The sequence below is a fragment of the Lutzomyia longipalpis genome, chromosome 1 (genome assembly GCF_024334085.1).
Source record: "Lutzomyia longipalpis isolate SR_M1_2022 chromosome 1, ASM2433408v1".
NCBI classification, from domain to species: Eukaryota; Metazoa; Arthropoda; class Insecta; order Diptera; family Psychodidae; genus Lutzomyia; species Lutzomyia longipalpis.
In genome coordinates this window covers 31,235,854-31,259,645 of record NC_074707.1, presented here as the reverse complement: position 1 = coordinate 31,259,645, position 23,792 = coordinate 31,235,854, and the positions used below count along the sequence as shown (strand labels likewise).

Genomic DNA, 23,792 nt, shown 5'->3' with positions numbered 1-23,792 from the left:
AAAATAATACAAAGTAATTATAATACGATCTCTACGTGATCTATGTGATCTTTCATTGCCTCCTTCAAGTGATCCACTTTCCTAGGTATAGCGCAATATTATTGTAATACTTTGCGTGGTATCGAACATCAGCAAGAATATTCAGTTTCTTTTGATTTGGTATTTATGAAATGCTCTTATATTCAACTCAACATTATTTGCCCCAGCTATGGTTTCACTATCTATTGCTGTTCACAGTATTTATTTCATGAAAGTGTTTGTAATTAAATCTTCACAGAGTCTTTCATATACAGACATATAAAATCACTTCAAGACTTGAATTACATACATAACTTACGTTAAACTATATTAATCTTTTTACATGGGGATTCTTACATATCATGCAAAGTTTTTAAAATTATGTACTGCGTATTATCCCTTATTGAATTTGATTGTCAGACCTATAAGATTTCATCAGAAATTTTACATTAGTACCTAGTGGATAATTTTTTTAAGAGAAAGAATGTAGTACATTCTTTATCAAACTAGTCTTTCTTGGTAATATAAATACTCATTGCTAGGCCATGTAGTTATATTTTAATACTTTTTGTACTTAATGTATCATGCAAATTTTAAAATAAAAAACCAATTCTATTTCCAAGCTTTTCCTGGATTATAAATTACAAACTCTCGATAAAAAAATAATGCAAAGAAAAACATTTTGTTAGGAAAATTATTTTTTTTGACTTCAAAATTATTCGGCGTAATAATAAAAAAGTATACCCTATAATTTTCTTGGAAGTCTACTTTATCATCTTTCCGAAATTGGTTTACTTACCAAATTCGGATTAATGGTTAGTTTTTAACTTTTTATTGAAACAGGATTTATTATTTTTGAATGGGTCCAGTATTTGAGGGTCGGTTGAGTTTTTTTTTAATTTGTTGGGTTAAACTAAATAATCAAACTTATAGTAAATAAAATATTACAAAAAAACGATCTTATTATAATTTTATAGCGAATAATGTAGTGTGATGTATCGGATTGAGATATTGAAAATTGGTGATTCCTAATGGTTGAATTATTGTAATAGTGCGAAGCATGGTGAAGCCACAATTGTGGAAAAACTTTGAATTCCGCCACTTTACACTCTGCACCGTGCAATACATATGAAAAATACCACTCATACCATCATGGACTTGCTGTAACATTCACTAGCCGTGCTTTAAACTTTGGTGGAAGGTGGATAACACACAGTTGATCTTACTTTATAGCTTTTTGAGAGAAAATGTTATATAGCGACTGCAGACAGGTCATGCGAGTCATTTTGCGAAAGAACTTACCATTGTTCAGAGTGGAGCTGTAGTGTCTTGGGCTCGTTGGAAGAGAGTTCGAGTTTTTGTTAAAGAAACGTACAGATCTAACGCTCTAAGGAAGTGACCATTGTGTATGGTGTGAATAGTTTAAGTTCTTCGCTCCTTTCCTTAAGTCTTCTATTTAATTTCTCTTTATATATATAAAATTTTAATATTGCCCCAAGGAGCAAGTTTGGTTATAAATTGAGTTTTACTGTGATTGTTGAATAACAAAAGGGAGAGAAAAGAGCAAAACTTTCATTGGATTAAAATTCAATTAAGGAATCACAATGCGATTAAGGAATTTGGTGAGTTTCCGTGTGATTCAATTTCTCATTGGAGTGAAATTTTTAACCATTGATCACATCCATCCATCGTGGTGACACTTTTGCATCAATAATGAGAATTATTGCTGTCTGTACGCGAGGGTAGTGTGTGGTGATTCCTAAACTCTTATGCAATTCTGAGCTACAGTTGGTGTGCCATTGTCTTTTTTTTTGTTCATTCAGTTAAACTTTCAATTACGAAACTGCATACAGAATACATTTGCAATGAATACCGCTAGAACATGTACATAAATGTAGTTTAGGTGCTAAGGAGACAAAAAATAATTCATACGGCTTTATGCTATGGGAATAAATTTGATCCACTAATTAAAAGCGTGTGTAGGTAACGATGCATTAAATATCCATTTTAAACGTCTTAATTCTTTTTCACCCTGAATGACTCTGACAAAACGTAAAAATTGTGACCATTGCACAAAGCATTTATACGCTATTTACTTGAAATTCTCAGAAAAATCTTTTGCAAACAACTTGCAAGTCTTTTTGAAAATGTTCCACACTCAATGAAAGTTGTTTCAGCTTTGAAGTTGGTACTCCCAAATAGCTACAAAAGAGAGTGAAAATATTTTCTCAATGAAAACAAGAATGAAGATACATAATTACCTACGGGAAAAAGTTTAACAGAGGAAATAATTTTATATATTTTTTAATTATATGACAGAGCAATAATTGTCACATATAACTTTGTAGGAATCTTAGGTATGAATTTAATGTGCTATAATTAAAATTATTTCAACAATTGCAATAAATTGTTTCTGTATCTTCATTCATTTAATTTTGCAGACAAGATCCGTGATTGTTGTATGTTATTCTTTTGTTATTTTATTAATACATTCTGAGATACATACAAAATAGCAAAGATAGCGCAAAAAATTCTTTTGTGAGTGGTCTTTAACGCTATATTATTTTTTTTTCTTATTTTATCTGTCAAGAAATTTAAGAAATGTTTTTTGAGATGGAGGAGAGAAGTCCGACTGAACTGAACGAACACAAAAGTCTTATTCTTTACTGTGTTATACAATAAACCGGATAATTTTCCATAAATCGAGCTTGAAAGTGCGAATTTCGAAACTATATCGTAGATCTAAAAATATCACGAATTCTATGAATAATGATTTTATAGGCTAAAGTTATTTCATTTTGTGATCAACTGTTTGACACAATTTAATTTTGAATGAAAAATGTTTAAAATATTTTTAACAACAAAAATATTTAGAAAAAAAAATGTATTCACGCAAAAAGTTAAGCTTTAAGCTTTCTGATTTCTTCATTAATAAAATCTTCATTATATAGGTAGTTTTCACACCTCTATTAAAATTATGACGAATTTATGTGACAACTGGGAAGGTCCATATGCAGTATATTAAAATTAATTTGAAATAAATCAATAGATTCATACATGCCTACATAAATAAAAAGCTCGTGAAGAGGAAAATTATTTTTTTAAAGGAGATAAAAATTATGTCTGTGTCGTTTTGTGTGTAGATTTCGTGAATATCATTATCTGATTTATGCTAATAAGGTTTGGGACTGTACCAACAATTAAAGTAATTAAACTGTGCATAGGTATGACCTTGTTCACATATCAACAATTTGCTGATGTATTGTGTTTTCAGTACAATAAATAATAAAGTGTGGTAGAGCAAGAGATCGCGGAGTCATATTGTGAGATGCGAGAAGTGGCAGAGGCAACTTATAAATGCACATGGGAGAAGACACAAATAATTCACATAAGCACAAGATATATATTAACAAATAACGCATATATAGATACGAATAGAAAATGTGAAGAAGTTCCCACGTTTTGCAATCGAATCTTTAATTACAAACTTTACAAGAAGTACGTATCAAACAAGTGCTGCAATTTTATGCATCCAATTGCACACATTGGCTCCTATATATTGCACATTCTCAATAGTATATATTGATTTACATCTCCAAAATTTCTTTCTCTTCTACAAATCTTCTTCTTTTTTTTTATTTTACCACTTTTGATGATATAGAAATTGATTAATTGATTTTCATTGGCATATCAAATCAAGGTGAAGCAATTCACGAAGATACCATGGTATTTGGTTAAATGCCAAAAAAATAATTTCCGCAACAAAACCATGTAGATATGATTGTTAATGTTTTCCACTTTAATTAAACAACCATATCCATATAAATATTTTTCAGCCTTTTCAGCTTTTTCTCATATTTTCAAATGTTAATTGACCATGTAAAAGAAATAACGTAAAATAACCTCCAAATATGAGGAAAAAAATCTATTTTTATATTATGGGTGTATTTCACTATAATAATGCTTTTATGATTTATTGATTTCAATTTAAAAATAAATATCAATATAATGATATGGACGGAATGCTTTGAAATTGAGAGTGAACGTGTTAATGGGATTTTTCACTTTTTACTCTCAATCTTTAAAGATCTCTTTTAAGATTAATTTAAATACGTAAAAAAAATCTATTTAAATAAATTGGTGGAATATGTATTCACATGACTCGAAAAAGAAAGTGATATAACATCTCTCAATGGAATTGAATCTCTAATTAATATTTTTATGTAGAGAGTGTGTGAGCTGAGCTTGTTTGAAAAATTTTTGAGAAAGAGAAGTGGTGAAAAGTTTCTTTTGCTGCTTTTGATTGAAATGGAGTGTGTGAAAACAAAGTCTTTTCCCATACAAATAAAACTTTATATGAGGCAGCAGAATACAAAGTGGGATTTGTACTGAAAGTGGATAATAATTGGTTTAATAAGTGATGTGTTTGACAATCATTTGCTTTCGGTTTCGAAATGTATATACGCGAGTTGAGATGGTAAAGCACCACCATTTCCCGAGAATATTGTGTATATGAGGTGTATTGAGGAGACCTGCTTGGTCCGGTACCATCATCAACATTTTCTCACGCAATCGGTGTATTCGGTGTATTCCCATCTTTAGTGGTACTCACTTATCTAAAATAATAATATGAATGGATACGAAATAATACATGTCGAACTATTCTTTTGTTACAAAGTTTAAAATTAACAAATTGTACCTATTTGAGTAAGATTAGTGTATTTATGAGAAATTAGTATTACTTTAGAATAACTGATTGCAGTGATACTGTCAAAATCTCAAGACCATTTCCAGACATTTAAATTCTTTTAAGGAATTCAAATTAAATGTTGCATATTTTTTTTTGTTTTACGTTAGTAAGAAATAGCTAAAAGATTAGAAGTATAGTGGCTATCATGTTGTTGAAGACATCGCGCAAAGCACTAAAGTTTGTTTTCCAGTTTGGCACGAAATCGTAAAGATGTTTTTCCTCATTAGTAAAAATAAATAAAAAAAGAAACTTAATAGTTGAAAGGTTACTTCATTCAAGCAATCTCATATAAAGGTCTTATAGAGACTACATGATATTTTTTTTTTTTAGAAAAAAGTTGTATTTTCAGGAAGATGAAAATTTTCCGTTGCTGTTACAAAGTAATCTATAGAATCTATGGGTCAAGGCATAAGCACCCATATAATTTCATAAGAGCCTAAAACACAGCATGAAATGAGCTTTATAAAATATAATTCTTCACAATGCAATAGGAATTGAAAATTCTGTTTATTACGTAGGAGTCAATGATGCTGGAAGTATATTTTTTTTTTGAAAGAAAACCAGTACAACTTAGCACAGACGTCTGTGAGAATATTATGTACCTTTTGGGTTTGAAATCGCGGATATTATGATTGATTTCTCATGTATGCTTGCATAAATTTCCGATGGGTTATCGTTGTACAGTACATTTATATATACACATGTTGCTCAGAGACGAAGCAATAGACACGGAAGATTGCATAGTAGGAGAGAAACAATATAATCCAATTGCGTATATACGAAATCCATACAACATATACGAGGATGTGAGGAATCAGCTGGGTAATGAGTAATTTATGCAATTAGTGCCGCCTCTTCAGCACTTCAATTCACATACAATTCACCACAAAATAACACAATTTTCATTAGAAAGTACGAGTGAACAAACACAAGCCTCTGCCAATACTACTCATCGAATTAGACGCGGTCGGAATTCCTTAATGCTTGTGTATTGCCATTGCAATTGCAAACCATGTCGTGGTTTGACTTATTTGATCTCAATATGGGATATTTTCAATTTCAGCATACCTAAAGGTAAATTTGGTGAGTCATTTAGTTAGAGTGCAATCAATTGAGATAATCATGACCGAACCCATGTACCAAATTTGCAATAACATTGAGTGATTGGTGTACGCAAAGGCATAAATATACAAATTATATATGCAATTTACGGATATTGCCGCTGCCCCTAAACTTTATAAAAAAATATTGTGTGAGAAAGAAAAAGGTGTACGCATTCATATTCTCTTAGTCATTTGCACATACATACCTACAAATGTACATATTTTCTATCAAATTCTACATTATTTATTAATGGTAGTCGCTAGAAATTGCCACATTTGCAACTCAAAGTCATTATTTATTGCTTTTAGGACGTACATAGAGGTATATTACATAAAAAATGGAGGCGTAGTGAGATTTTTTCTCCATACCTACAGACGATATAGGTTGCAAATTGATTTTAGAACAATGACAAAATGCCAAATGAATTTTTAATTGTGTCAAGTATGAATATATTAAAGAAAAGAGAGAAAAAATTAAGAAAATGATCTGCAAAGGCAAGATAATAAATTCATCAACTTATGTATTCCATCTTGGAGCACATTTCAATTTCGCTATCCACTGCTGGTTATATGCCGGTCAAGTGTATGAAGCTTTCAACTTGTCTTTGATATTACTATATTGCTAAAGACGAGTTTCCTCTTAAGAAAAGTCCCACGACTAAAGATGAACTCCGACAGAGTGGCAAGGCAAAGCCATCGTGAAGAGAAAGAGGACGTAATTAATGACTGTAATTCATGTTTCACATCTTTTCGTATTAATGCGCCTAAGGAGAAAGATCATCTTCACTTTGTCAGTGGGCACAAGTTCAAGTTTATTGCTTTTTTTGTTGCCTCTAATGAATTATGTAAAATATGCGTAAAATGTAGTCATGGGCAATGATGGTAATCTTCTTTTGTTTTCCATATCTTGCAGGGGATACTGTTGTTCACTTTGCTTGCTGTTTGTGAGGCACGGCGTGTTCGAGTACAAACAAGGCCAAAACCAGAGGATGTGGAGAGTCGAGAGGCAGCCTCTATCGAGCATACGGATGCTGATGATAGCAAAGCCCAACCAGCCATTCAGTACTATAGCGCAGCAGAACCACAAGATAATCAAGGAAGAGTGATTCTTGTAGCATCTGATGATGACTACAACGGTCCATATGGTCAGCCAACATTGAGACCAAGAGCAGACTACAACAGACCAACTGTTGCTACGAGACCTCAAACTGCTGCCCCTATTGCTCGATCCAAGGATCATGCCACTAAGCCCCCTCCAGTTCAAACAATTCGAAATTATAGCAAAGTGAACGACGATGGTTCTTTCACCTTCGGCTACGAAGCTGCTGATGGGTCATTCAAAGAGGAGACCCGTGGAACTGATTGCGTTGTGCGTGGAAAGTACGGGTACATTGATCCTGATGGCAACAAACGAGAATTCACTTATGTCTCAGGAAATCCATGTGACCCCAATAACCCGGAAAGTGAAGAGGAAGAGCAAGAAAGGTCTGAGGAAGATTCAAATGAAAACATACCTCAGAACTATCCACGACGACCAGTTCCCCGTCCTGTGCGTCCATTGCATACCACTCCTCGACCTACCACAACTGTTTTTCAAAATAATTACGCCCACGCATCCCTACCACAGCAGCAAGATGGCACTGATAGTGAAGAATCTGAAGAGCAAGAACCAATCCAGTATATCCAACCCCAACGACCATCAGTCACTCAACGTCCTATAATTAGGACGCAACCACAAGAAGTGACTATACGCGAAAGACCACGCGTGACTGTTAGCACTACCCCTACTCCAGCTGCAATTCAGTACACACCCTCCCAATCGGTCAGCATTACACCACGACCAACCTACCGTGCACCAACCCAAACCCTCCAGACCCAACCTCCTGCTACAACCTATAGACCAGCACTGAGCTCTACGCAGAAGTCCACCACTACCTACAACAGTCCATCGGCTTTCAATGAAGGCTTGCCAACGAGACCGACAGCAAGTCGAAGGCCGATTGACTTTGCGGCGGAATTCCAAAAATTCCAAGATGAAACAAATGCCCTAACACCCTCTCCAGTTGCACCTTCAGCTGGTAAACCATTCAAACCAGCAGCAGCACTGCCAACTGGAAATCCCATATATCAATCACAATTGATTTTCGATCCCTCTACTGGTCAATACGACGCGAATCTGTACCAGCAGTTGCCACAGTCGGAGGGTGATTTTGCACTGAGTCATCGTATTCAACCATACGTGCACTTGCACCCTCAACCGACGCTAGTCTCACTGGAGCAACTCCAGAATCAGAGCCCTCTCTACAGGCAACAAATACCGCAACCACAGCCGCAGCCGCAACAGTTGAGGCCTGCGCCTATTCCCGTGCCACAATTCTCGCAGCAGGTGTACCAGAAGTCGCAGGAGAATCTTCAAGTGTTGAATTCTCAGCAGCTCTTTGCACAGCAGCAGGAGCTGGCACAGCAACAATTGCAACATGATCGCCTTCATGCGGCCAAGAAGTCACAATCTGCTGCCGGTTCACACAGGTTCCAGGTTCAGGCGCAACCACAGCGAGCTCAGCCTCAAGCCTTACCACCACAGCAGGCATTCTATTTAATTCAACCCGCTCCTGGTGGATCTCTCGGCCAAATAGATGCCTTCCTGCGAGGACAGAACCTTGACTATTAGTTGCAAGCAATATCAGTCACTTGAGAAGACACCTAAAGAATACATATAGGTTTAAGAATGAGAAAAAATTAACACCATGCAATTAGCCACTGATTTAGGTGTAAAAGTGTAAAAAAAATACTCCATGTGTGTAAATAATTGCTGTAAATTCCTTTTCCTACAAATTAATGCGATTTACGATGAAAAAACTTCAATAGGTCGGTTGGTATGAAATGTTTGTTTTCATAACACATAGATTCGTAATTCTTCTTAATCGACAAAGTGTGACGGTGGTCACCGTGTGGGAGTATTTTTATAAATTTTATAGTTTTTGATATTTAATAAAAAAAATTATTTAATAACGCTGTATTTGAACTTGGCTTATTTGGCAAATAAATGAGATTTAGGATGTTACATTTCACCATCGATGGGCGTCAAAATTTGGAAAATTTTAGGATCATCTAGAACAATTTTTTTTGAAAATCTAGGTATAAGGATTAGATGATTTTATTCGAGATCATTCCTAAAAAAATTGAATCTGAACATTTCATACCAACTGACCGACAAATATCATGATTTTTGGATTGCATGCGATTAACGACCTCAATCAATCACGCATAATATTGAATTGAAATGGGTTTGCCATAAAATTAGCGGCAAATATTGTTTTTTAGTCATTTATCTTTAGATTTTATAAAATGATTTTATGTAAATTGTTAATTTTTTAAGATTAATTGCGATCCATAAAATTTCAATTTCTTCTATCATTCTCTCTATTTACTATATATTAACTACTACATATAACAAGTATTATCATATCACTATTTCTATATCTTTTCTATCTCTTATACTTTCTTGAAATCTATCTTAGTAGGAAGTTTAGAAAGTGAAAGTGAGCACGTTTGGTATCAGATGCGAACATGATATTTTTCTCATACTCTCCGTATTATAATTAATAAATTCCGGTTCTTGTTGCATTCCTTAGTGAATTCTTCAGGCGACAAAGCAGTGTGATTTATTTCAAAGTCAATTTACGAAGAAAAAAGGAATTCATGAGTGTGATAGAAAAAAACAAGAATATTTATATCTCAATTCATGAGGCTTTGCATTGTAGCAGCGCAAAAGACTATGCCTCACATATTAAATTCTATGTGTAATGTAAACAATTTTCTTAGCATTTATAGTGTAATTGGGTATTAAGTAATAAGAGCAATTACACTTAAAGATCGCCAATGGTTATTCCGTGTAGCTGGAGGAATATTATATATGTACTTACATACCTACTAGATAATGAAAGCGAAGAAAAAAAAAGAGAGAGAAGTTATATATCGCGATCCAAGAATGCCCGGATCACTTCATTGAAAGAAAAACTCGCTCGAACGTGTAAAAGAAACTTGACTATTGCATCACATCACACACCTTGTCTGCGATTTCGGATATTGAAGCTTTTAGCAGATAGGAATTCAACACATTTCATATGGCTAACGACGGAGTTTATTTAACCCAAATATATATAGTATGAGAATTAGCTGCGGTGGCGCGAAAAAAATCTCAATCAATTTTATACATTAAAAAGTAACATGTTAGGTGAATGAGATTGACAGAGAGATGATTTAGTCTTGCAACATTATGTGCAGTTCTTCATTTAATCAATACCATGATCTGCATATAAAATATAGTGGTATGTATAAATTAATTTGTCTACCATATATCAATTCATTAATTACGCAACACCGTTCCAGAGAACTCTCAATTTAATAATGAATTGATTGAAAGCACAATAAAAGATTTGTGAATTGTATATTATTATGTTAAATGTTATTAAAAAAACCAGATTTTTTATTGATGTAAGATCAGGTCCATCTGTTCCATCTGTTCTGTTCTTGAAAAATCCATTTTTGGAAATCGAAAATTGTATTTCCTGAATTTCCAAAAAAAACAAGGAATTTTAATGTAAATGGAAGAAGCAATTAATTATCCCTAAAAGGAATCTCTATATACCATTAAACAATCTGCGCCTCTTTTGTTTCTAAAATTTATAGTATAATATAACGAACATAACAGTGTAAGAAATGTAATTAATTTAAAAACTATTGACATTTTTTATTATTATACAAACATATTACCAACACAACAAAATACTCTGTTCCAAATAAGATTGAGAATAAGAATAAAATTGTAATAAATTGTACATAAAATGTAATATTTTATTGTCTCCAAGATGGTCAAATTAATGGGCAACGTGTGAAATCTTTGACTTTCGTCACCAAAAAAGAGTAGGTACTTCAATTTAATGTTAAATTATGTCTCTTAAAATGCCTGGAACTATGAATCATGCAAGGACGAGGTGCTCTTTAATTTCATGGAGAGCTTGCCTTGAAATTCTGTGTAAGCCTGTTATTTAATGGTTGTATTTGGATGAGTGGGAGAGTAATCCAATACACCGAACGCGTGTACTACACCATGTACTTCAAATGACTTTAAACAACATGTATTCACTTTTAAATCTAAATCATTTAATAAATCTGCTTAAGAATTCTGTGCTAAATTATCGGAGAAAGTAAGGGCAATAAATTTCACCCAGTTTGAATGCTGAAAAAAAACTTTAAATGTTTGGCATTAGGGCAAAAGGGATTTGGCTGGGAAAAATGTATTCAGAAAGTAACTGACGTAGAAAAATGGCTTTGTTGGTGCTTTAATAGCTTTAAATCCTTACCTAGTGGTATAATAAAATATAAAGTCTATCATCCACATCCTCATACAGACAGCTGATGCTCTGGGGAACTTTTTTTTGAATATACATACATGTATATCTAATGTTGAGAGAGCTCAAATTTTTGGTTCATTTTTGTTATGAGAGGGGTATAAAGTAGAGTTGGATTACACTTTTCAATAGCTCCATTTCATTGATTGATATTTAAAAGTTTATATAAATGTCTATATTATTTATCTGTAGGTATGTCTTATTCCATTTTTCGTTACACTACCCTCACTCTCGTTCTTCCTCATCATAAGATTTTATACCATAATGCGTACCAAAGGGGATATTTTCACTTTTGAACCCAACTTTCCTGTTTTCTTTCATATTTGACTATGCTTTTAACCTTTCCATTTCGGCAAAATGCATTTGGATTTCTATATCAAACACAGGGTGATACAATAAGTATATAAATGATTTAATTTTTTGTCAGAGATATTGTTTGTAATTTTAGAAACAGATAAGATATTGAAATCATGTTAAAATATCAATAAAAATAACAAAATCTTATTATTACCACCGGGTGTAACCGACCACCGCGAGTAAAAAGAGTGGCAATAGAAAATTTCTAGGATGTGAACCTAGAGTGGAAAGAGTCAGATATCGTCTGATTTTTCGACTATGTAGTGGGCTATATAATTTTTTATACAATTATTTTGTTCAAAACATCACAAAAATGTACAAAATACTGAATCACCCTATATCGGATATGATATTGGAAATGCTTCATGAAATAAACATTTCTTAGCATTCACCAAACGTGCAACATGAACCCTTTTCAACTCACCAATGTGAATGTGAAGTGTGTAAAGTTATTTTGTATGAGAATCACTTAAGGAAATAACTTCAATTTTTTTCTTATACCTAAAATATTTTCTTTTTCCTTTTTTCCCAACATACCTGTCTACACTTACCGGGTTCTTTGAAAAGCATTGGATTGGAATGAAAATGAAAATAGTTCTTGGACAGACATGAAATAGGTAAAAGCCATTTTGGATAGAGTTTCAGGCAATGCCTATGATAGTACAGGTATTATACAAAATTTATATGCGGAGATAGGAAAAAATAAAATATAAATAACTTCTACGTGTGTATACGAAATGATCCAGTTTTCACGTAACATTTCTTGTATCGATGTTGAAATTTAAAATAAAAAACTTGGCAAGCAACTTTCTTTAAAACTACTCTCAGTGAAATGAGTGCGAAATTATGTCTTTCGTATGCAATGATTTTAAATTAAATTTCACACAGTTTTTGTTTTCATTATGTTGTTAATCATCTTCAATAGAATTTTTCAGGTTTATTCAGTAAGTATTGCTAAATTGTATGACTCTCACTATTATTGTGCAAAGGAATGCAATCAAAATAAAAAAAAATGATTGAAAAGAGGATGAGAGATGATGGAAAAATTCACCAATTCTATCAATATATAACAACAACAAAAAAGAAAATGGATGAATTGCCTGCCTCTTGAACCTTCGAAAACTCGAAAAGTCTCCTCGGTAAACTAAAATTTATCGGAAAGCATAAAAATCAAATTAATTTCCCGGACACACTTATTACTTTCTCATAAAACTTTACCTATGAAAATCTATGGAGAAGAGAAACTTGATAAAATAAATTATTCCGTTCGGAGATTGTTATTTATTAATGAAAATTGAAAAAGTCTGCTCAAAATTCTATTTTTTTATAATAAAGAATTACAGGCAAATAATTTTCCATTCATTATTATTTTCTTTAAATAAATTATACACTCAAATTACTCAGATATATATGAATATACATAAAGACTAATAGAAATAGGTAAATTTAATTTTCTAAATGTATATATAAATAATATTTTCGTGGGATGAATATTGGGAGATAGTAAAACATTAATCTAACGAAAAATGACCATAAAGAGTTTTATAAGGTTTTTGGGCTACCGTTGGCGTTGTTGGCATCTAAGGCAATTCATTGTTTTTCGTTGAAATTGCATGTAATATATTGTACAATTCATAAATCACTCACACCATTTGGACAATCAGTGAGAATTAGTAGCCAGTTCATTGTCAAATATAATAATACACAAATTACACTTTTTTCTGCATTTCACGGTATTGTATTGTTTTATGAATGATTATGTACTGGAGGTGGTCCATTAAGAAGATAAATTGTAATTATAACATTTAGCACAAAGTCAAAATCCTTATAAATCTCTCAACGAATATTCACAGACTTTATTTTATTTTACTAAAACGGAAATTGTTTAGCAAGGTCCTTTTATTCCCTTTAGAAAATTAATAAATGTCTCCTTCACACTTAAGTATTACTTTGAATGCATAATCTATTGTACTCTCACTAAAAGGTTCATTTTTTTTTCTTATTGTCAATAGTGTATAGTTCTTGCAATTTCAATGAAATCCTCCTAAGTGAAGTTGGAGCTATACGTAAATAAGTTGAATCCTTTGGAAAGGACAGGAATTATAAATTATTAAATAGTCGTACTATATTTCGGTCTACGTAGGTACATAATATATCCACATACATACAACGAGTGAGTTCAGAATACACAATGAGCATAATAATTAATCTTGAAGTTCTGTGAATGTTCATAAAGTTTAAATTTTGTCATATAAACAAGCTGGAAAATTGCTGGTAGGTATACCTACAATGAGGCTCACACCAAGTTTATGTATGATTATTTCTTTCGTCGATTTCGGTGAGAACTAGGTCTCACATGAATCGGGAAACCATATACAAAAAAAAAGAAATACTATGGTATATATAAAACCGTACACATATCTAAGTTGAAAACGTTAATTCTTCATGCTATGAAAAGCTGTATACGCAGATTTTACACCATTTTGAATGAAAAAAAATGCATGCGGAGAGAATTTCGTAAATTTACAAATATATGTGAATTGAATTTGAGAGATGAAATACACACAATAGTTGATTTTATTTATGTTTCATTCTACAATTCTGCGCAAGTACAATTTCTTTCATAGACTTTTTCCCATGCATGGGGAGGTCATCATGAAGCAAAAAAATGCAAAATGTACCAGGATTATTTAATAATTTTTTTTTCAATTCCATAGCAGATAGAGTAAAATTTATTTTATTGAATCTTCTTTTCCATCTTTGCGTAATGTCCTCCCGGAAGAATAATAAATTTTATTTAATTTATTATCTGTTGATAGAAAGGTTTTTTGTTGTTGAATATAAAATTTAATATCCTGCATCATAAAATAACAGTGATGCTTCCAATAATTGAAACTTTTATTTACTACCATTTAATTTGTTATACATATCGTCATTCCAAGACTTTCTAAATTAATCCTTTTTCTTGAATATCCTTTTACGCTCCAATTAATTGACTTTCAATGTGTTTCTATAAATGCGATTGTTTTTAATATTATTTTCAATTTATGGAAAAGTCCTTGAAAACATAGTATTATTACACTACATAATTTGTTATAAAAAATTAATTAGAATTGCATTGTTTTTTATCACTTTTTTTATTTAGTTTTTTGTGTTATCTTTAATATATAAAGCTGAAAAGTCTGTCTGTCTGTCTGTCTGTTTGTGGCACATGAACTCCTCCGAAACGGCTGGGCCGATCTTGATGAAATTTGGTATGGGGGTAGAGGGGGTCAATACGAGTTGCAAGCGCTATATGAGATTCCGCCCCAACCCCCCTTTATAGCGCCCCCACAGAAAAATTGATTTTTTCCCATTTTCTACCTGCTGAAGGGTCAGATAACGGGATTTTTTTATTTTTAGAATTTTTCGGGGTACCGTATTATTCATCCCCCTACTAATATACGCCCCCCTTTTATAGCTTAAAATGGAGTTTGCTCACACGTGATTGGGGGCTCGGGTTGACTAGTCGTAAATATAAGTGTTGCTCCTTTGTTAAGGATAATATATAATTCAGTTTGTTTGTATTAACTTTTTTGTTTAATATTCTCTCTTTTCTCGATATGTCCCTTTTACATATTTAGCTTCGTTTAAATACCTTGAGGTATTTTTCTAAATGCAAATAAAGGAAAATTAAGCTCATAAGATAAGGATACAGGAGAGTAGCAAGATATTTTGAAGATAAAACAACAACATGATATTCCCTCTCGGTAAGTTATTCATGTGGAACATTTAAAAACAATTTACGCAAATGTGCTTCAGACTGGAGGATATTTTCCCAAAATACATTTTCTTTAATTAATTGCCATGACGTGGGGCGTCAATCTTGGGTTAAATCATCTAATCCCTAGATCAATCTTTTCTTTTTTCTTTTCCCATAGCAACGGAAGAAATTCACTTTCATGCCATGCAATATGCTATTTCTGTGATTATTTATGGTATATTTATAAAAGAATGTGCATATATTTCTTTGAATGTTTAAAAAACACATCACAACGAAAGGGAAGAAGACAATAATAAGCAGCATCATCATAATAATGAAAATATTAAGCGGCAGACATCATACAACAATCAATAGATGTGTGACTCCCACACTCTCTTACGTTTAGCACCGTTGAGGTTTACCTGTGACGTGAGTACTATATGGGTAAAAATATAACAGTCGTAATACTATTAAATAAAACTGTGTACCCAACAATGGGTTCACATACTGGGCATAACATTTCTCACGGTGGCAACAGGTGGAGGAAAGTGGAAGTCATACCTACTGAGAAGAGTGGATGAGAGCTAGAAGGTGGTGGGAAATCCACAAGCGCGTAGTCAAGGTCGTTTGAGCCGTACCACAAGACAATGAGACCCTACCCCATCCACCCACAGACTATATATCTTATTTTTCACAAATTCACGTGAAAAATCTCCATTAGTCTATAAAGGCACCCCACGCTCAAACAATCAACTCACTTCAGTTGATGTGTTGCTCGTGTAATGATCTGACTTCGTCCACGATGGGATACAAATCTCATCATAAGGTATATAGCCAAAAAATAAAAAAGAAAATTCTTATACAACATGGATTGCCTCCTATTAGTGGGATTAATATCGTCACGGTAGTCTGGATACGCAGAGGACGGAAAGTGTTATTACAAATGAGTGAAATTGTGTAGTCTGCCAATTAATCTTGTGCATATAGCTTCATTTAATTATGCCATCTGGAGTGAACCAAAAAGAGGATTATGTATTTTTTTTGTACAAGTGCAAATATTGGATGAGTTGAGAAATTCTTCCGCGCTCTCGTGATTCGCGTGGTGATTCTTAATTTGTGCACAAAAATAAGGACTGAAATTTGAGTGTATAATATTATTATGTAAATGAGAAAATTGTGTGTTGGTCATTTAAGTTAATTTGCATGTATAGAGTTCAGTGGAGGGTGGAAATTCTGAGGAAGCATAAATGCTCACAATTTATTTCTTTCTCAATTAATTTGCAGATCTCATCATATTGGATAATTCTATCAGTGATATGCTTTCTTCATGCAACATGGGCAACAAATGCGGAGGAAAATATAACACCACAACCTGCTGATGCGACACTTGACTTGGAAAATGCTGAAACGAAGGATCCTACCAAAAAGCTGGAAATCATTAAGCAAATCCGGAAGGTAAATAACGATGGTTCCTATACGGTGGGATATGAGGCGGATGATGGCACGTTCAAAATTGAGAGTCGTGATGTGCTGGGGAATGTAAAAGGAACATATGGATATGTGGATTCAAATGGGGAGATCAAAAGAGTGTCATATACGGGAAATAATGGGACGACAGGACTGCGGAACTATCCGGGCAATTTATCGCAGGAAGACCCACCGTCTTCAGTGACGCACAGTCAAAGGAATAAAACTTATGCTGCCGCATCCACCACAAGACGCCCAGCAGCTCTGGCATTTTTATCAACCACCACACAGTCACCTTCTGGATTTTCTAAATCTAGCAGTGTTATACAGACGATACCGAGACGTCGCATTTCCATCCCTTCATCCACAGAACGCTCCCAGTATAGTCACTATGCCACGTCGAAAGTCACGGAAGCCACCACCGCAAATCCCGTCACTGAGCACACGACCACGGTTATCTATGCTGAATCTGTGCCACCATCAAAATCCATCGTCATTGTGCGTCCCACGCCACATCCAACATCATCACAGCGTCCACCGGAGCAAATTACACGCCCGGATAAGCTTGAAATTAATCAAGTGTCCAAAGTGATGATAACAAAGAGTCGGGAAACTTCAACATCGAAACCAGTAACTGAGGAGGATGTGGAGAAAGAGTTGGATAGAAAGTCCGTGCGGGGGAACAATCTAAGGCGGCAATTAGCTGAAAAAGAGGATCACTATGAGGCTCAACCGCAAATTCTCTATACCCAAGCTGCAGGTGAGGATTCATCACACGTATACGGAAGTGGAACGGGAAATGTACGACCCCTTTTTACAACCACAAGCAGCCCACGGATTCCAGCCCTTGTCCTAGCAGCACGTCAACGAGCTGCAAAATTGCAAAATGTTATCAATACCGGGTCTGCACCAACAACCACCACGGAGAAAGTGTACGCAAGGCCACCGAATCGTCCTGAAGGTATAACCACTGTCAATACGTATGAACAAACCACAGAATCATCAACAGATATAAATTACTTGACACAAAGTCCCATACCTGTAGTTCAAATTCCAGCAAGTCAAGCCAGTGAGGATGAACGTCGTGTGTTTAGGCAACGACAAGCTACAACAAACAATTACCGACCACCCCCACCGCGGGACCTGTACAGGATACCACAGGCAGGAAGACCTCCAACTCCTGAGCAGTATATCCGGGAGACGACACAAGTACCTGGTCGGGATGAGGACGACGTGGATAGTTTTCGGCAATTGCGCCGCCCACCATCGGTGGGGGCATCACAATACACAGACGGGCAGAATGATGTTGGATATGAGCAACAAACTTATCCTATACCCTTTGCACAAAATCCCTTTGGACGCCCATTCCCCGGTGGTCAATATAACGATTTTCCTGAAAGGCCCGTAACAGCGAGGGACTTTGAGCGATTACTCCACTTGCTTGTCCTACGTTACCAACAATTTCAGCAGCCGTTCGGAAGATTTGGGGGTGGTGGGTTTTATCCACCCTACATGCCATACTACAGTGGCCAGGGATATGCACCGTATCTACCCAATCCTTATCAGGGATATCAGCAAGTTCCACGATCACATCTCTATGACCCCGTGGGCTTTGATCCTCGCTACTCTTTCATCAATCGCGCTCCTTTCCCTGGTGCTTATCGACAATACAGTGAACCCGACAATGTCTATCAGTCGCCACAGGACATGTCCTTAGGGTACGAAGGGCAAAGACTGATTCCACGGAAGAAGCAATTTAGTCCTCGCTACTTTGGTGCTTCCACCCAGCAATCAGGATACCTTCCATCAGACTCGTCGAATTTGCAACAATTAGGCCAAGCAAGTGGATCGAGCACGACGGATTATTTGCCACCAGACGTTAGAGAGGAGCTTCTCTATCGTATGCTGATGTTGGCAATTCAGAATCCTGAGCAACAGGCTGCAAATGTACCAGCTGCCTCAGCACCCGCCGAAGTTAAAACACCAGCTTCCCCGCAACCCTTTCGTAAGCCCGTGAGGAGTGTGCAAATTATAGGGGAGGAATAGCTCGATACAAATAACAATTTTTATTCAAATTTAACCAATCTTGAAAAGTATTCATCATGATCTCTATTTTTGGAGACACAAAATTCATTTCATTAATATATTTTGTCACCCATTTTCCCATCTCTAGAAAGGATTTAATGGCCAGTTTTCCGGTACAATTGTATACCGCGTCAAAGAATTTACAAAAAAAAAGAATTTAATATTTAAATCGTAACATGATAGTGCAATTGTGCAGGATCTACCTATTATACTTACATACTTAATGCTACAAAGAAGTTAAACCAAGAATTTATTTGTGAAAGTAATGTTGTATGACTGCTGGAAAATAAACATGGAGTGTATTAAATTATTTCCATTTCAACATATTTCTCCTTCATTTCATTACTCCTTGTGCGTCTAATGGTATTTTCTACAGTTGAAGGAAGATAAGGCCAACATAATTAATTTAATCCACTGAGGGAAAACATTAAGTCGGTTGTGAAGAATTTCCTTTGCTACATGATGATGTCTCTGCTGAATTACCCAATGGGTGTATACACCCAGAAGAGTATTGTCATGGAATTGGTTTAATGAAATGAGGTGTTTTAATTTTTCGATTGTTTCAAACTCCGCTTCACAAACGCAGCAGGGAAAATTGTGCAATTTTTATATAAACTTGAGAGACACACGCCAATTTTTCTTGCATTCCATTGAAAAGATTGTAATGATTTTGCGTACAATTCGTGGGAGTTTCACGGGTGATTTTTTTCTCCATACTGTCCTTTATTATTCTCTCACTGCGAAGTATCTCAATAGTGGCACAAGATTGGGCAACATTGAATATATTTTGAATCTTCGTCGTAATTCAATGGTGAGATTTTTCTGCTTTATATTGTTTTATGCACATAGCAACACCTATTTATTTCTATCTCTTTTCCCGCTGGAATTTATGACTTTTCCACCCGATGTTTATAACCCCAGCTCCAGAATTGAAAATGGTGAGCATTGAGGAAAAATACCGTGAGGGATGGAATGACATGATGTGATAAATCCATTTTGCAGCATGGCAAATTTTCACTCCTCCAAGTAATTTTTTCACAATTTCCGCATTCAATTTGCATTAATTGCATTTTTCAATTTCGAACAAACTTGGCAATCAATAACCAGTCATTCGCCTTCCATTCAAGTTGTGACTACCAACAAAACCACATAGACATGATATACATGCATACAGCCATACATAGGGGAACCTGGGGTAATTCGGTGAATTTTTGGGAGATAATTTTTCATGAGTTCCGTGGAAATATTTGAGATTTCCCATGACAACTATCTTATAGGAAATTTTCCGAGCTACAACTTTGTCTCAGACGATTTTACTCTATCTCAACGGGAAAATGCTTTTTCAGGTCATTTTCCAAACCCTTCCACATTTGCCTGTTCCAAAAATCCTGGGGTAAAATGGTGAATGATTTTCAAATGCGTTTTTCTTTGAAAATCCATGTCTGAGAGGTTATTGATTTGCCTTGGGATAAACTTACCGGTTTCGATTGAGAGATATCACTTCGTATCGTAATGATTATTCACTTTCTAGTTCTATAAAATTGATAAAACACAAAATTTGTGGAAAAGCACTTCCATTTGTTTGTTTTCTACAACTTCCCGTCAGAACTGTGTGCACCAGAAACCCAGCTGACAATGAATTCAATACTCGAAGCTACTTTGGTAGCAAAATCAATATAATAATTTATTTAACAAGGAGAAATTTTTTAAGAAAAATTATGGAAAAAACATTATTTCGAGTTAATTAATTGTTTATATTACCTAACCTACCTAATACATATTATCTGTGAAGAATGGAATGGAATAAAAACATTGATTTTGAAGGGCGAAAATGTTGGGCGATTATTCAGTTACGCGTCAATAGTAAAATAGATTGTAGAGAGAGAAAACACTATATGAGTGGAAGGAGGCAAATTTTTCACCATTTTACCCCAAAAATTATTCACCGTCTTGCCCCAAGTGCTACAATTTAGTGAAAACTTTATAATAGAAAACTCGGAAAATTTCTGGGAAAAATCAGAATAGGTTTGTGTTCAGCAATAATTGCTTTATTGAAAAAATGCATTTTCATAATATATTAAACAGAATAAGATGGTAAGAATTGAAATATGGTAAGGTGGTAAAAGTAACTTTAGACATCGGAAAATTATTTTCCTCAATAAAATCCAAAGTATTTGTTCTACATGACTAAAACTTTCTGGGATTATGAAGAGATGTAAGAAGCACCTGTTAACTGAATGAGAATGATTAGGACAATGTATTTCATGAGATATTGAATTTAATTTTTTTCCCGATTCACCATTTTACCCCAGTTACCCCTACATTTAGTTAAGTTTTGTACACTCTAACTGCACATTCACCTTTCAACCCCATAGATATTTAGGGGAGGTACATACTACACAACATGTCTTGTATGTTGTGAACTATGAATGGTAAAAGGGTTTCCTCCTGAATACCGCCTTCCTGTACGTAACACATAAACTACACAATGAACACATGTAGAAGGGGTGTGAACGGTATTGGTGTCTTCCGGTTAATTAAACTGATTCAATTACAAATATGCCAATCAATGTTTATCTTCTAATTAATGTTACAGGACAAATAGCGATTAACAATAAAAGAGGTTGCGTAAGGGATGTTAAAAATAATATCACGAATATTAGTGATATTATAATACCAATTGTTACGAATTTGGCTCAATATTTAGTTACCTACCTAAAATAGGTACCTATGTATGTATGTATTATGTATTAAACTAAAAGAATTTTATAATTTGCTTTACTTCGAAATATAATATGTACGTACCTAATAGCAACGATAAATTCCTAAAGCAAACGCCATTATTGAAACTTTAATAGCGTGAACTACAGTTTAACTCTAACGAGGAGAATGGGGTTTTGTTTAGAACTATTATGGTATATTTAGTTGGTATAAATACATATTTTGAAGAATATTCTATAGCATAGCCATTAGAGAAGTGAGAATATTTGGTTGTGATTTTAGGGAAAATCTTGATTAGGCTTTGAGGGAGATTAAAACTTTGGTAGTGAATATCTATTATATCTATGGATATGTATAGTTAGGTATATAAAGAAAACATTGTATGCGTATAAATAATATTGAATATTCGACGTAAACAGTGTTATGGAGTATGATATTCTTGGACACCCACTATATGGTGATGATTTGAGTAAGAAATAACTTTTGAAGTTCAATTAAAATTAAAGAATTTTACGTATACGATCTCTTATTCATTCCGTTTGTACAAATAAAATATTTTTTACACGCTAGGGTGCATTTAAAATACTTTTTTTAAGAATCAAAAAATCAAATATGTAAATTATGCATGATATCAATTATTCAAATTTTAAAATTTTTACAGGCCAATTTTTATAATGATGCCAGATCTTCAATACTCAGCTATGCAACATTCTAGCTGACTGTCGTACTGGGAAACCTCATTATCTTCAGTCTTCACAAGGAAGAATGAAGAAATGAATCACATTTAAAGATAATATTCGTATTTCTAAAGTGTGGAAGTTTCTAATTAGTTCCTTAAATGAATAACAAGAAGAATCAGTTTTTAAAGGTTGTGTTTTTTTAATTGGGTGGCAAAGGGTAAAGCGATATTATTGGATTAGCTTCACGTCACAGTGGATCTTCTGTTCTAGATTAATTTAAACAAATAAATAGATGTTTTTTTTTTCAGTTAATATTTTAAAACGAAAACGCCTGCTAATATGCAGTATATACCTAAAAAGTCTCCAAACCGCGCAAATGGTATGTCTACGCGGTATACCGCCATTTACCCCTCGAATGCCAGGCTTGACAGCGCGTGATCTCCTATTCGAATCTCTTTCTTGCCTTTCATTCCATTTTCTTGCCATCACTCGTTTGTTGTTAGCGTCATGAATCAGACAAAATAACGGTCAATTGGTGCTCTAATTATCAAAAAATGCAATAAACTGGACGCAAAAGTGCAAATAAGTAGTTGAATTTTACTTTGTGATAAGTGATTGAGTGAGGATATATAGGATTTCCGGGTGTTTAGGATATATTTCCTGTGCGATCTCGATCTTTTGTGTGAAATGTCACTTTCTCATACAGCAGGTTTATAAAATTGGTGGATTTATCTCAAAAAAACCTGTTGATTTCGTGAAGTGAAAAAAGGTCAGTGGTACAGAATCATACTGTTTTCCTTTCATTCATAAAATCATTATTTTTGGAAACGGAAGTAGCAGGAAGTGAGGTGGCTAATTGATGAATTTTCAATGAAAAATATTTGAAAGAAGCTTGCTTTTGAAATTGTTCAAATATTGATTTTATTTTATACAGAAAATTCATCTATTGGCTCAATAATTTGGTGGAAAAGCTATCGCAAATGAAATGCATAGAGAAGGAATAATATCGTCGTGTGGTTATGTTCAACAATTTTGGATGAATTGAGAGCAATTTGATGAAATGCATAGATATTCCAATGATTTCACAAGTCCCATGCTCTTTAATTGCAATGCGTTCTATACCGCATGGTCCCAATAGTGCCTGTTGGTGGCGTTCTTTTTTTGTCCAATTCACGAAGAGTGTTTGTATATAGAAACCAATTGGAAGGCATAAAGCATGTTCAGTTCAGAAATATTGTGTACATATATAGGTAATGACTGTCTGAAAGCCAAATAGTAGCACGATTGCATGGAAGAACATTTTGGTGGTTGGAATCTGTGTCGAATTCAATGATCTCAATTTGAAGAATTCTTCTTTTGTACACGAGAGACACAGCCATGAGTCCGTGAAATAATACAATACCCCGCAATTGCACGCTGGTGAAAAATTATTTTTAACCTACTTTTGTGGCGTGC

General features: G+C 34.2%; 3 protein-coding genes across 3 annotated transcripts in view; all 3 read left to right on the top strand.

The window, feature by feature from the left end:
• Window positions 1–1,235: 1,235 nt before the first annotated feature.
• Window positions 1,236–10,719, top strand: LOC129786021 (transcription factor SPT20 homolog). Its single transcript, XM_055820779.1, has 2 exons — window positions 1,236–1,640; window positions 6,785–10,719. The coding sequence occupies exons 1-2, from the start codon at window positions 1,623–1,625 to the stop codon at window positions 8,540–8,542; spliced, it is 1,776 nt and encodes a 591-aa protein (XP_055676754.1). The 5' UTR covers window positions 1,236–1,622; the 3' UTR covers window positions 8,543–10,719.
• A 5,423-nt stretch (window positions 10,720–16,142) lies between these two features.
• On the top strand, window positions 16,143–19,260 carry LOC129785938 (uncharacterized). Its single transcript, XM_055820604.1, has 2 exons — window positions 16,143–16,210; window positions 16,669–19,260. Exons 1-2 carry the CDS (start codon window positions 16,151–16,153, stop codon window positions 18,895–18,897), a joined length of 2,289 nt encoding a protein of 762 aa, XP_055676579.1. The 5' UTR covers window positions 16,143–16,150; the 3' UTR covers window positions 18,898–19,260.
• A 3,513-nt stretch (window positions 19,261–22,773) lies between these two features.
• Window positions 22,774–23,792, top strand: part of LOC129785936 (uncharacterized) — a 35,621-nt gene continuing 34,602 nt past the window's right edge. Inside the window, exon 1 of the mRNA XM_055820603.1 lies at window positions 22,774–23,106. The gene's annotated coding sequence lies outside the window, so the exon portion shown is untranslated. The remainder of the gene's footprint in view (window positions 23,107–23,792) is intronic.

Bases quoted from the DNA above. Each gene is read 5' to 3' on its own strand.
- LOC129785938 (XM_055820604.1), top strand. From the start codon at position 16,151: ATGTGTTGCTCGTGTAATGATCTGACTTCGTCCACGATGGGATACAAA. The intron at 16,211-16,668 runs GTATATAGCCAA...ATTAATTTGCAG, and splicing joins GATACAAATCTCATCATAAG to ATCTCATCATATTGGATAAT.